The sequence below is a fragment of the Lepeophtheirus salmonis genome, chromosome 5 (genome assembly GCF_016086655.4).
Source record: "Lepeophtheirus salmonis chromosome 5, UVic_Lsal_1.4, whole genome shotgun sequence".
In the NCBI taxonomy this organism is placed as follows: Eukaryota; Metazoa; Arthropoda; class Copepoda; order Siphonostomatoida; family Caligidae; genus Lepeophtheirus; species Lepeophtheirus salmonis.
Window position 1 is genome coordinate 13,690,952 of NC_052135.2, and position 13,580 is coordinate 13,704,531.

At 32.5% G+C, this 13,580-nt stretch overlaps 5 protein-coding genes across 5 annotated transcripts; 2 read left to right on the forward strand and 3 right to left on the reverse strand.

Annotated features, from left to right (window-relative positions):
- Positions 1–2,796: 2,796 nt before the first annotated feature.
- On the forward strand, positions 2,797–3,624 carry Vps28 (vacuolar protein sorting 28). Its single transcript, XM_040711838.2, has one exon. It carries the CDS (start codon positions 2,873–2,875, stop codon positions 3,494–3,496), a length of 624 nt encoding a protein of 207 aa, XP_040567772.1. The 5' UTR covers positions 2,797–2,872; the 3' UTR covers positions 3,497–3,624.
- Positions 3,625–4,098: 474 nt separating this feature from the next.
- Positions 4,099–6,027, reverse strand: LOC121117414 (RCC1 domain-containing protein 1). Its single transcript, XM_040711837.2, has one exon. It carries the CDS (start codon positions 5,633–5,635, stop codon positions 4,364–4,366), a length of 1,272 nt encoding a protein of 423 aa, XP_040567771.1. The 5' UTR covers positions 5,636–6,027; the 3' UTR covers positions 4,099–4,363.
- Positions 6,028–7,428: 1,401 nt separating this feature from the next.
- Positions 7,429–9,141, forward strand: LOC121117436 (mitochondrial ribosomal protein L45). Its single transcript, XM_040711869.2, has 4 exons — positions 7,429–7,629; positions 7,696–7,992; positions 8,051–8,205; positions 8,594–9,141. The coding sequence occupies exons 1-4, from the start codon at positions 7,552–7,554 to the stop codon at positions 9,084–9,086; spliced, it is 1,023 nt and encodes a 340-aa protein (XP_040567803.1). The 5' UTR covers positions 7,429–7,551; the 3' UTR covers positions 9,087–9,141.
- Positions 9,084–10,555, reverse strand: LOC121117435 (trans-1,2-dihydrobenzene-1,2-diol dehydrogenase). Its single transcript, XM_040711868.2, has 2 exons — positions 10,288–10,555; positions 9,084–10,220 (listed from the first exon to the last, which is right to left on the reverse strand). Exons 1-2 carry the CDS (start codon positions 10,453–10,455, stop codon positions 9,345–9,347), a joined length of 1,044 nt encoding a protein of 347 aa, XP_040567802.1. The 5' UTR covers positions 10,456–10,555; the 3' UTR covers positions 9,084–9,344.
- Positions 10,556–12,067: 1,512 nt separating this feature from the next.
- Positions 12,068–13,136, reverse strand: LOC121118550 (uncharacterized). Its single transcript, XM_040713129.2, has 3 exons — positions 12,869–13,136; positions 12,684–12,773; positions 12,068–12,604 (listed from the first exon to the last, which is right to left on the reverse strand). Exons 1-3 carry the CDS (start codon positions 12,995–12,997, stop codon positions 12,506–12,508), a joined length of 318 nt encoding a protein of 105 aa, XP_040569063.1. The 5' UTR covers positions 12,998–13,136; the 3' UTR covers positions 12,068–12,505.
- Positions 13,137–13,580: the final 444 nt, after the last annotated feature.

Consider the following 13,580-nt stretch of genomic DNA (forward strand, 5'->3'; position numbering starts at 1 on the left):
CTTTTAATGAAAACTTTTTGTGATCGTGGATCGGTTGTTAATCCAGTTTCATCAAGATTGAAAATACGATGGGGAGTCTCATTTAAACCATTATCCTTTAAGAGATTGCTATAATGATCTAAGAAAAGGTTAATGACACCTTCTGAAAGTCCTTCTGCTCGAGCCCTTGTAAGTAGTTCTGGCTTCCTTGAAGTTAGCATATGGCCATGCCTTTTTTCAAAAAGAATCATCCAGTCTTTACGTGAACGGTTGTCTCTAAAGACCTAACCATATCTTTGCAGTCTTCCCTGTCTTGAGGGAAACCAAATTTAGCCAAAAACTGAAGTGCCTTTGCAATGAGTTTTTCTTCATCAATTCACAAAGCTGTACGCCCACTTGATCCCACTTTTGTTGGAGGATTTACAACCCACCTACGTAGGGTTTCTGATGGAATTTTATAAGTTTTTGCTACCCTATACACAGATTTTCCACTTTTCACTTCATCTACATAATCAGATATTTTGGTTCTATCATAAGTTGTCACAGTTTTTCTCAATTTATTTCGAGGTATTTTCCTGACAGTAAACACGACTAATTTATTTCAATTCTTCTCATATTAATTAATAATTAGTAATTATTAATTACTATACCGAGGAGAAGAACAACATTTAATCCGAAGAAACGCGTAAATCTGGAGAAAGAGTGTGTGTGTGTTCAGACAACCTACACAGTTCACATAGTGTAACTAAGTAACCTGCATAGATCAAAACAATATTATAAAGGAAGGCTTTTTGTATATATCAATATGTATGGTACCCCTAGTGGAGTACCTTGGTATTAATATATCAAATATGTATTCTTTCAGGAACACCGTAACATTAGCATATAGTTTCAGTTTCCATCTTTACTTTGACAGGTATCCCTTTGGCTAACATGGTAGTGTACCATGCTTGTACCACACTCTTCCTCTTCAATGGAATCTAGAAAATACTCCGGGGTAGTGTTTATATCTTGAATATCTGGTGTGCCTACCTAAAGTATTTAATCTTTTAGTGCTTTATTCATTATTGCTACCTCAGTATGTGAAATGAAAACAAGGAAAGAGTTTAAAATTGTTTTTCCTTCAAATGAGCCATAAAAAAATTAATCAATACTATGCATTGCTTATTAGTTTAATATTTCTATTTGATAAATGTTTTAATTATCTCTCTGTAAGACCCGATAATTAAGGTTGATTATTATGTAAGTATCTCGGTAAATAATAATTAAGCTATGGAAATTTGTATTTTTAAATTTAATAGGAGGCGCTTCATTAACATGCGAGGAATAATAACTAGAGTTATACTTGTTTAATATCTGAGTATAGTAAAATTAAACTGTGTTAAGTGGTGTTAATAAGGGAAAAAGGTCTCTTAAGAATTGATTGTCAAAATGAACGTAAATTTTCTATATATTAATAATGTCGATAGAACTAATTTCCTCGCTATCTGAGTAATCAAGTTTTCACAAAATATTTTGTTCTACTCCTTACACAACAATTACAGTATTAAGTAATTTTTTTTTAAATTTAACATATCAAGTAATAATAAAATAATTTAGAAGCCAATTATATACATTGCATCTTCAAAGTATATTTTTTCGTATGTGTCAAGGAATAACTTATATCAAATGAGGTCAGTGGTGATGAAGTTAAAGAACTTATATCTGGGGAAAGAAATTGATACGTCAATGATAAGGAATTAGTGCCATTTTTTAGTCATTTCCTTGGGATAGTTATCAAATAGGAAATAGATACCTTTTTCGTATATAAAATATAAATTTTACCATATACTTTTATAATGGGTTCTTATCCAAAAATTAATTTCGTTGGATTACTTCTTTAGCAAAGTAATGCCGTTATATTTAGTTACTAGAAATGTAATTTTATTACAGTAAATCATTACTAACTAACGCGTTACTACACAACACTGTTTATGAATATCAAGATTAATAGAATGTATTTCTATTAACCTTGATGAATATTATTTTCTGTCTTTTTTAATTTTAAATAATAACTTAAAAATGATATTTTATTTATGGAGCCCTTTCATTGTAAAATATCTTATTATTTCTATTGTAATAGTTAATTTAATGTCCACACTATGGAAATTCAAATAAGAATATATAATGAGGTAAAATCATATATTTAATATATATTAGGGTCTGATATATAATCAAACTAGCATTAGAAGAATACATTCTTGATAGATAGTAAGGTCTACATATTTGTTGGTCCCATTTTGACATCGAATAGTTCTATTTTCCTTAATATTAATGAAAAAAGGATTTAATTGTAATAATACTTTATTGTTTAGACGAAAAATGTACATATTATACGTATAAATTATTTAAAAATGACTAGCTTGCTCAAGATTTTGATTAATTGATCAATAAAATACTAGCCTTTATTTATTTAAAAAAAAAATGAAAATAAACATTTAATTAAAAAAATCAATTTTCCATTAGAATAGATACTTGAATTCCGAATAGCATTTCCTTTTGAGCACTACCTCAAAATAGATTATTTCCTGTATTTACAAATGCATAAAAAAAGTATTAGAATAATTACTTACAGAAATACAACATGAAATTTAGATTTAAAGTACTTTAAAAAATGTATTATACTCACACTGTTATTATGATTTTGTTTAATAGTAATGAGTAAGTAATAAATAATATAATATTAAATTGAATACAGATTAATATAAACATCAAAATATTACGTTTAATATTTATATTATGTTCTTTAAGTGTAATGAACACAGGGTATGACGTCATTTCTCTCATGAGTGAGTGAATTATAATTTATAGTCACTGAATCCATCCTATTAATCTAATCTCTATTTAATCAAAAATGTACCGTTTTGAGCTAATGGAGGAGGTGAAGTTAAATCGGAATCCTCGTGAGCGCGAGAAATGTGATAATTTGTCTGAACTCTTTGCAGTCATTAGTACGCTGCAAGCCTTGGAGAAAGCCTATATCCGTGATGCAGTGTCAGCCAAGGACTACACCCACAATTGCTCCAAACTCCTTGTGCAGTACAAAGCAGCATTTAAACAAGTACAAGGAGATGAGTTTCCATCTGTGGAGTCCTTCATGTCAAAATATCGCTTAGACTGTCCTGCTGCTCTGGAGCGTATCCGAGAAGGACGTCCCATCACCATTCGAGAAGATAAAAACACATCTAAACTCATCGCTGAAACTGTTGCACTCTTCATTACTACCATGGATAAGCTTCGTCTTGACATCAGAGCCATGGAGGAACTCCATCCTGATGTAAAGGATCTTTCGGATGGTCTTTCAAGACTTAGTGTTCTACCTCCTAATTTTGAAGGAAGAGCCTCCATTGACAAGTGGCTCCAGATTCTAAGTGATATGAAAGTAGGTGATGAATTGGGGGAGACGGAGTCGAGACAAATGCTTTTTGACATTGAGTCTGCATTTGGATCCTTCAACAAGGCTATTGGTCAGTCATAAACAGTCCTTTCGACCTTCCTTTCTCTATTGTCTGTCTTCTTATAAGTTATATATTATACCAATTCATTTCATGTTTGCATTTGCTGTCATGTCTTTTTATTTAGGAAACTATTAAAAACCAGGATTCACTTCTTGAAAATCATTTTTCCAACTCTATTAAACAGACATTCCACCTCAAACTCAATTGTTGCTTCTACGAATTTATTTGGTAGTCTTATTAGTCTACAATAATCCAGAACCTTTTTAGTATATATATAGATAGTTGGTACACGCTGCAAATAAATGAAGGTCACGGATCTATCCTATTTTGATAGGATATGTGAGTTTGGAATTTTAATGATCACTAAGATTGGTGGATATTAAATAAGTATTTACTGGACGGTTTATAGATATACTGTATACATGAATCACTAATTCATTTCGTTTTAAAAGAGATGTCTTGTATACTCTACTTATGCAGGTTTCGAAAAAAAAATAACCTGACCGTTCAGAGTAATATCTCAATATTTTGATGTTATTGTTAACGACCCTCAAGCAAATTATGTCTTGAAATTAAAAATTGATTCACTAGAACATTGCGAAAGCAAAATGAGTATTCCGCGTTTACGTTCACTATTTTTATTGCATCTTAATTAGATATATTATATATATATAGATATTTAATGCTATAAATATGAAATTTAGAGAAACGAATTACATGTATGATTATTAGGTATGACTTATGAAGTCAGTAAAAAAAAAATAATAGATCACAGAACGATATAAGAAATACATGATCAACCAAATGAATTATGGATAGAAAATAGTAGTATTTGGAATAATGAGTATGAATTAAGAAAATAAATTTGAACAAGGTTAGACGTAGGACTAAGAATTTTTTTGTTCACTACTGCGAGACGAAATAATGACTGCTGTTCCCCAATCTCCGCACACGATCGAACGAATTATTTTTTCAGGTGCCCATTCTTTAGGTAAAGGAACTCTTTCAACCGTATCCTTTGAACGTGTATGTCCAAGACCTAACTGGCCATACTTATTCCATCCAAAAGCCCATAATGCGTTACCCTCTGTGAGAACGACGGTGTGTCTTGATCCACAACTCACAGCAAGCACGCGGATTTCCTCATTGTCTTTACGTGGGAATGTGACAAGAACTGGTGTAGGCTGCACCACAATGATATCCGTTTCTTGATTACAAGATGCTGCACTGTAGCACGTCGTTAAAGAATCTTCTTCCGATAGCTTATCCTCAACTAATGGCTCTTCAGAACCTTCCCTTTTCCTATACACATCTTCACCTCGCGGAATTGTAGCATCCTCTGGCTGCATCGTACAACAAGCCATGAAAAGTTTTTCAACAGCAGAAAAACATTCCGGTGGTTTAGCTAAATTCGTGGCTTGAGCGAGTTGTCCAGATTCATTCCAACCAAAAGTATAGAGATCTCCATGCTTAGTGACTACAGCTGAATGCCAGCCTCCTGCAGCAATGGACACTACAGGGATTCCTTCTAAAAGAGAAACTGGGCGAGGTTGTGTCTCTGCATGGAGTGAGCCATGACCTAATTGGCCTCTGGACCCTCCCCCCCATGAGTAGACAACTCCATCCTGCGTTAAAAGTAAGTTATGTTCTTTGCCACATGCAATATCTTGGACAATAGGTCTAAAGTCGAGTCGATTGGGAAGTGAGTAAACACGACCTATGGAGTCGAGTCCGAGGTTGGTGCTATCTCCTGAAGCAGTTTTCAGCATCACCACTGGAGTTTCTTCATTTTCAGCAGGTGCTGTATCATTGAGAACGGCGAGACGGCGCCATCCCTTGCCCTCCTCGTAACTCCACGTCTCTCCCGTTCCCGTTACAGCTAAGAGGTGTCGAGGGGTGGCCGAGAGGCGAAGTACTTCACCCCGGGCTTCAGAGGGCAAACGGAGCTCCCTCATACGACGATCCAGGGACTGGAAGCCCAGACCATACTGAAGCAAGGACCCTTGATTGTCTACCAGGGCCATGAAGTTCCAGCAAATGGCCACATCCCGAATCTCAGGGAGAGCCTCGGATTGGAGGGTTAGCCGAGCAAGAGTCGGGGACTCCGGACAAGAGGGAACATGATGAAAACTGTTGAATCCACAATAATAAATATCCATCACGATTCTAGGCGTACGATCCCATTCCACTCACTTCGCCGCCAAGAGCCCATTCAGTTTACTATAATCCAGGCCAAAATGAATGTTTTAAAACATTACCAACAGTAATATTAGCAATCTAGTCCTTCATGCGCTGCGCTCACAAATCAGTAATCACATTCAACATGATGTGAGAGTGTGGAATATATTCCATACATCACATCAGTCACCAGTCAACACACGCCGACACTGCCACTCTCTCCAACAATTTCTTCCTCCTCCTCTTCTTACCAGCCAGCAATACAGCAAACAATACAATGCACGCAATAAAAAAAATTCAATTAATAAAAATACAGCAGCAAATACACTCCCTTCTTTCTTTCACTCTCTCTCTCAGCAGTTCAGTCACTAGATACTTCTCTCTTTATTTGCTCAGAGCTTACAACTTGTGCTCCGGGGCTTTAATGGTATGTACCGAGTGTCCAGTAGAAGTCTGGATTTCCTATAGAGATTGAGCGCTTTAAATGACGTCATAAATTGCATCATAATGGAGGCACACAGGTGAAATTTTTACCACGTAAAATGGACAAGTTTCCAATAAATATTGATGAAACTTCAAATGGCTTCAAGTTTAAAAAAAACAACCTGCATTGAATACTACTTTATGCCTATGAATGATAAAACAGGGATATTTGAATTAATTCAGAGTAATATTTACTTAGAAATCCCTCAAAAAGGGCTAGATTTGTAGAATTAATTATTTTTGTTGATTGATTAGGGCAGATGTAAGTAGGATAACAAAGAAAAATATCTTATTCTTTCTATTGTAATAGTTAATTGATTGTCACAATCAATTAATTATCAATAGGTATTGTGTAACTAAACTATAGAAATAAGATAACAATGTAATAAATATAATGCATAAGAGAGAGAGATTTTTAAAAGACAAGTTATTGAGGTTTAAGAAAACGCTCTATATATTGAGCGTTTTCACGTGATTTCAACATTCTTTTCTGTTGGGGACTTATGCAACCAAGTTTTATCGCAAAAAAACCTTTTTTTAATACCAAGGATAGTAATGATTTTGACATCTAATAGTTCATTACTTATGAACTATTAGATGTCAAAATGGGACAAAAATTCCCCCCTTAAAAAATCTAATTCTGCGGACGTCCCTGAAATATGTTAATCCATCGTTATAGAATCTCTTTCCTACTTCGCAGACAATTAATTAAGTATTACAGTAGAAAAGAATAAGTTACTTTTATGTAATTCTCTTTTCTTTACTCCAATCGATTAAAAGTTGTAGTAATTTAGCCATTTTTAGGTTTTGTTTGTACATTATTACTGATTATATTCAAATATAACTGTTTATCAAGTAGTTTTCATTCCAAGTGTAATATCTTTTTATTCATTAAGCAATTTAGGTGTTAATTAATATTTTTTGGAAATTCTACTACTTTATGTAGTGAAAACATCAAGTTTGACCCCCCAAAATCAAAGTGACTGTCACCTTACCCTAAAATGGCATCTCCTTCAATTATGGTGCAATTTATGACGTCATTCAAAATGATCTATTTGTTATTGTTAAATGCGATGTATATTTAATCTTGATTAAATTTTATGTCAATGAGTTCTAATACTATCTGGAGGAGCACAAGCTCCAATGACCCAAATATATACAAGTTCATATGAGTTGACCAACCGGAATTCATCTTAGGAAATGAAATTCTTCACCACAACAAGTTGCGTGATTGGAGCTTGTGCTCCTCCAGATAGTATTACACCTCATTGGTTTTGAATGACGTCAGAGATTCTCATCACTTTATCAAAATATTCCCACATTTTTCACAAATAGACTAAAATAGCTGATATTGACTTGAAATAATAAATAGACATAGTTAGTCTCCGACTATTCCAGTCCTTGTTTAATCAGAATGAGTCTTGTTTGCTCTTTAGGACTTGCTTTGTCAAGGAATATACTTTCTAGGACTCTCTCACCAAGAATGATTGTGGTAAGCCCAAGTTCTACCATTCTCTCAGCTATAACTGAAATATAATCTTTAATCCCTTCGTTCTAGCCTCTTCGTGAATACAAAATGAGACCCAATAAGCACAGGACCCTACAACATAAAAAGGCCCGTGCATCTAAAGTCATGAAAGTCCAATTGTATGAAGCAGATCTTCAGAGGAGGATCGAAACGAATGACCCCTCAATAACGCCTGCTGAGAAGAAGATGTTCTATAAAACAATGGGTATTCTTCCACCCACGAATGAAAAAGAAGTGAAGATGTCCTATATAGGATCCACGGGTGCTCTCATTGATACTTATGTTCCTACTGAAGGGGATGGAAAGGCGTCTATACTCTCCAAAGAAGCAAGTCTTAACGGACTCATCCATTGCTGCTTATATATGTTTAATCATTTTAATCTAGGGTGCGAAGGAGGGTCTCACAAAAGGAACAGGCAAAGGGAAATCCTTTTTAGCCGCTAGGAAAATTCGTTCTTATGAAGATGACTTTGATCAAAAGACATTTCTCTTACAAGCGCAGGAGATTTATATAAAGGCTCATAAATCTTTAGTTGAAAAGTAATTCATTACAAAATAATAGTCTCAGTCATTAAAAAAATCAGGTTCCCTTTTTTTGTGTGTGTTTGATACTTTGCAATATTGGTAAAAACATCAAAAGGCTTTTTAAAAAAACGGCGTTAATTTTTGAAAAGTTATTGTAGATTTCATTTTAAATACACCGTATTTTACACAGGTTTTATTAAACTGAAATATTAATTGTTGATAAAAGTTTTTTTGTTAGCTTAAAATAAATTTTAGAAGTGTATACTTAAGAGACATTCACTGAAAGGCTTTATGTCATTTGTCAAATTTTAACAAAAATATTCTTACGAAATTTGCCAAAATCCCAGTCACGGCCTAAATAAAAGTTTTGCGTATGGTGATTGATAATATTTTGTCTTTTCAGTGGTGAAGACGAGTGCCTCTTGAAATATGTAACGGAGAAAGCCTATCCTGAAATGGTGCATAACGTCAGGAGAAAAACTCTGAGATGGGAATTTATCAAGTCACTGGAACCTCCTACTATTGTACACATTCGTACCCAAGATTTACTACAAAAACAAAATAAATTTGCTCAAGTTACTGTACGTTTTCATACTCAACAAACTCTCGCTGTTTACGATAGATTTGGTCGACTCATCCATGGAAGTGAAGTGGTGGCGAAAGATGTACTTGAGTATGTTGTATTTGAAAGACATTTAGCCAGCATTTATGGGTCTTGGAGGCTTCACTCTAAAATTATTCCTGATTGGGCACCGCAAAAGCCTTCATCTTTATTAACTACGGTTCTCCCAGATTACGAGGAAGGAGAAGAGTCTAGTCAAACAGAAGTTGAAGTGGAACACGACGATGAGGCAATTTATGATCAACATGGAAATAAAATGAAAACATCCTCGTAGTATCTGATAATATTATTTCGATGTTTAAATGTACCTAATATAAACTTTTTACTTATTAGAGTTTTACTTGCGAAATTATTTTTTTCCCAAGTTCTCAACTTTTTTTGACAAAATTTATTATAAACATTTAAGCTTATGCTAACTTAATTTAGTGTATTACTGCAGTTAATTCATGTCTGGGAATATTTGATCCAATTGGTGTATAGTGTATACGTTTATAAAAGAGTTAGTAAACAATTTTATTAAAATCAAAGACATTTAAAGTTCCGAATCTTGAGGATAAACGACACCAACATCTTTTCTGATTTTCTCCATACATTTGGAGATTTGGGTGATATCAGTGAAACTTAGTAGTGGACTTTCCTTCAATCCTTTATCTAAACACTCCTTTACATGTTGGGCCTCAAAAGCTAAACCAGCAGAGTTGACAAAATTATAATAATGATTTGAATTTTTAGGGAGAACAGGGAGTGGGTTTTCAATCAATTCTGAATGATTGCCAGACTCAAGTTTATATTCAATATTTTCGGATGCCCAAAATGGGAATTTGACAGTTAATGAACCTTTAGATCCAATAACTTTGGCTTCACAGGGTAAATTTATTTCGGAATGAGTTGAGATTATACCAATTCCGCCTCCATTCAAACCATACTTAAATATAGACGAAATGTTCTTATCAGTTCCTTCCGAGTTCAAGCTTCCAGTAGTAAGTATTTCAATGGGTTCTTCGCCTTTGAAAACAAGGTTCAGAAATTGCACACAATAAACTCCTAGATCTAGAACTGTGCCACCTCCTAGGTCCATGCGTCGAATTCGCTCATTGTAGATTTTTCGTCCAAATTCGACAAGGACATATTTTACTTCCCCAATTGAGTCTAAATGGGATCGCAAAACAGAATATGAAGGTAAGAATCTAGACCATATTGCCTCCATCAGAAAAACATTTTTCTCTTTAGCTAGGTTTATAAGGGATTCTGTCATTTTAAGATTCATTCCCATTGGTTTTTCACAGAGAACATTTTTTCCAGCTTCTATTGCAGCTTTGGCCATACCATAATGCTCAATATTAAGAGAAGCAATATATACTACATCAATCTCATTATCTTGGATCAAATCTTCAATTCCTTCATAAACCTTAATCAGAAGATTATATTAGTGTGAAAAACCTAAAAGAGTGGTAAATGAAGAATACTGATTGTACCTTCGGAATTGAAAATCTTTCTGCGAATTTCCTTGCGGTTGAAATTGATCTGGAGGAGACTGCAATGATACTGTGATCTAATGGATTCAAAACGTTCTTTATTGCTGTGACAAAATCATTTGCAATTTTGCCTGTACTGACAATTCCCCAACGAAGAGCGGATGACATTTTATTGTAATAAAGAAACTGCTGAGGCCTTTGTTTCAAGTTTGGAAAGACACGTTATAACTTGTATATCTAAAACAATTTTAATTATGAATAAAATCACGCAACTTTTCCACGGTTGATGCATATGTTGAGTACAAGTTAGAATTTTGTACAAGTTGCAATAGAAAAATGAAATGAAGAATTTAAAGTACTTGGCATTAGGATAATGCCATAATTGAATATTACATGTATTATCGATATATTAAAGGTGTCATTTTCACTATTTTAATACAAATTACTAAAATATATATCTCTATTCTGGGGCACATTATAATGTTCAAATGCCCACATATATAACTCTTAAATACAATAATAGATTAAAATGCATTGATGGTATCAATTAATAGTTGGTAATTAGAATGATCAATGTTCTAATGAAATAATGCATTTTGGGACCAAGAAATTTCAACTTGTACAGACATCACAACTTGTAATAAACATATATATTAATTAATAATTTTATTAAATCATTTAAATTTAGTACCGAAACTAATTCAGCTACTTAAAGAGGATCTCTATAACTTTAGTTTATTAGATCTATTATATGAAATAATTACATATAAAATAGTGTTAAAAGTAATTTTTAAAGATTTTCAATGGCTAAAGATAGGAAGTCTGTAGTTAAGGCACACCCATAGAGATAAAAAATTATTATTATTATTTAAAAAAAAAACTTTTTATATCTATGGGCACACCTTTTTAATGACAGGTTTCTACCTACATTTTTTTCTGTTTTGATTTGTTAATAAGTGTATAATAATTAATTGCCATGCCATGTCTTTTTTGTGTAACTCGTACTAAGTATGGACAAGGGAAACATCGATAAATTTTGAAGAAATATATATTTAACATAAGGGACATACAAAAACAATTGCATGGATGTAAATTTCCCGCGATTTTAACAAGACTGATCGTGTACACCTAGTTAAATATAAATCTTGAATTTATATTTAAGCTAATTGAAAAGTTACTTCTTCATTTTTTATTTCATCATGAATGAAAATGAGGATTATTTCCAAGAAAGGTTCTTTACGCCTTATTTTGATTTTTTTTTGTAGTTACATAATCTTGAGTTCTTAATAAATGAGGAGAGTAGCGGTTGTTAATTTTTTTCCACTTATTTATAACTTAAATTAATAAAGTAATTAATTTTAAGATTGAAAAAAAAAACGAAAAATTCTTATGTGTTTCGAGTAACCAATATTATAATATATAGCATATCATAATTATTACCCATCGCCATACACCGGACCGCCAAAAATTGGGAATTCTTTAAGAAAAATGTTTTTTTTCTGAGTTTATAAGCGGGCTTCATGACTCTTGATACACCAATCTAGTTATACAAAATTTAACAAGGAAATTTGAAGACTGATCAAGAGGAGAGCAGCTTATCTGTCATGATGTTTAATTAAATTAGCTGCGAGCAAATTATCAGCATATACTTATGCCGAAGTAGTTGAAGAATAGTAATCTGAAAATATAGATATAACCGAAGTTCTTTTTCAATAAACAGAAATAAATACACTTGAATGATCAAATACCGTTATTTAATAAAAGCGAATCATGTATCCAATTAATTATATAAAGACTTTATTTAATGCGTTTTAAAGTAATTCCTGAGTTTAGAAAATTATACAGATTTGAAAGTTAATTGTAATTTCTTTTGAACATGTTATATATATATATATATATAGTGACTAAAAAAATGGGGGTTTCCAAAATTAACTAGGAATTGTACATTTAGAATTGAAAATAACTTGATTTCGTCAATAATTAATGTCCAAATTAATTCTCACATTAATAATTCATAAAGATTGAAAAAAAAGATGAATAACTTCCAATGAGTTAAATATAAAATTGCGAGAAAACAAGCCGAATTTTACAAAACATAATCAAAATATAAGAAAGTATGACAATAGTCGCAATGAGAGGAATAGTTTTTTGCCTTTTCCGAACATTCTTCTCCGTTTATATTAGGGAGATATGATAGACTGTGTGTCGATTTTTACTTTTAGACTAAACTTTGAATATTAATTTTGAAAGTGTTGATTTCCTCGACTACTTTTTTCTGTATATCGCTTTGAGATGCTCTAGGATGATCTTTAACATACTGAAAAAGTGTCATTGAAGAAAGATATAAATTACTTATGCTGTGTATGATAAGTAATAATTAATATCCTAAATAATACCTTAGAAATATTAAGAACAGCCTCCAATCGAGCAGCCTCTATTTTATCATCATTGGAGCCTAATAAATGTTTTGTCGTATTGTTATATATCTATAAAAAGAAGTATTATTAAATATTACATAATTAATAGACTAGGGATATATTTGTAGAATGTTATCATTATTTCGAGAGGAAAATAAACCCACTCTGGCTGTTGTTATGGTCTGAACAAGAGGTTTTGCATCTTCATTCGTTAAATAGGCCATCCAAGCCATTTTTTCCATTGTATCACCATAATTATCCAATACATTAGAGATTAGAGATGGTAAAGCCATATCACTTGACTATATTTTTCAATAACAATTTCAATTTGGGTGTGTATACTAGAGGAGTATGGGTTCAAAAATGTTGTTTTACAGGACCTTTAATTATTTGACGTTCAAGTACGTAACTTCACGTCATACAAAATAAAAAAGAATATATAAATATTAGTGAGGGCATCTAGCGATTATTTTAAGTACTATAGACTTACATCAGTCCGCTAGCTTGATAAAGTCCTTTTTCTAATCTATTTTGTTGAATGTAATGATGGGATCAAATATATTTTAAACATTGAATAGTAATTAATCAATCTTGAAGTAAAGAGTGACATGCAGAATAAAATATGTTTAGAATTATTATTATTTTATTTATTGAAGTATTTATAATTTGGGGAATTAAGGGAGAATTGCGAAGGGCCCTTTTCCTCCAAAATATAAAAGAAAATTGTGAATTATTGCACAGCATATATAGATAATATCTGATATCATGACAGAAATAAAAAAAACAAGGACTTCAACTTTTACCATCTATTCAAAAATCAATTATGTCTATAAACCTAATAGAGCATTTTTTCGGAAAGTCGCAATTTTTGATGTC

Excerpts from the sequence above, each read along its gene's own strand:
- Vps28 (XM_040711838.2), top strand. The coding sequence starts at position 2,873 with ATGTACCGTTTTGAGCTAATGGAGGAGGTGAAGTTAAATCGGAATCCT.
- LOC121117414 (XM_040711837.2), bottom strand. The coding sequence starts at position 5,635 with ATGGATATTTATTATTGTGGATTCAACAGTTTTCATCATGTTCCCTCT.
- LOC121117436 (XM_040711869.2), top strand. The coding sequence starts at position 7,552 with ATGAGTCTTGTTTGCTCTTTAGGACTTGCTTTGTCAAGGAATATACTT. Across the intron at positions 7,993-8,050 it reads CGTCTATACTCTCCAAAGAA|GGTGCGAAGGAGGGTCTCAC; the intron begins GCAAGTCTTAAC and ends ATTTTAATCTAG. Across the intron at positions 8,206-8,593 it reads CATAAATCTTTAGTTGAAAA|TGGTGAAGACGAGTGCCTCT; the intron begins GTAATTCATTAC and ends TTGTCTTTTCAG.
- LOC121117435 (XM_040711868.2), bottom strand. The coding sequence starts at position 10,455 with ATGTCATCCGCTCTTCGTTGGGGAATTGTCAGTACAGGCAAAATTGCA. Across the intron at positions 10,221-10,287 it reads AAAGATTTTCAATTCCGAAG|GTTTATGAAGGAATTGAAGA; the intron begins GTACAATCAGTA and ends CTTCTGATTAAG.
- LOC121118550 (XM_040713129.2), bottom strand. The coding sequence starts at position 12,997 with ATGGCTTTACCATCTCTAATCTCTAATGTATTGGATAATTATGGTGAT. Across the intron at positions 12,774-12,868 it reads AGACCATAACAACAGCCAGA|ATATATAACAATACGACAAA; the intron begins GTGGGTTTATTT and ends TTCTTTTTATAG. Across the intron at positions 12,605-12,683 it reads CTGTTCTTAATATTTCTAAG|TATGTTAAAGATCATCCTAG; the intron begins GTATTATTTAGG and ends ACACTTTTTCAG.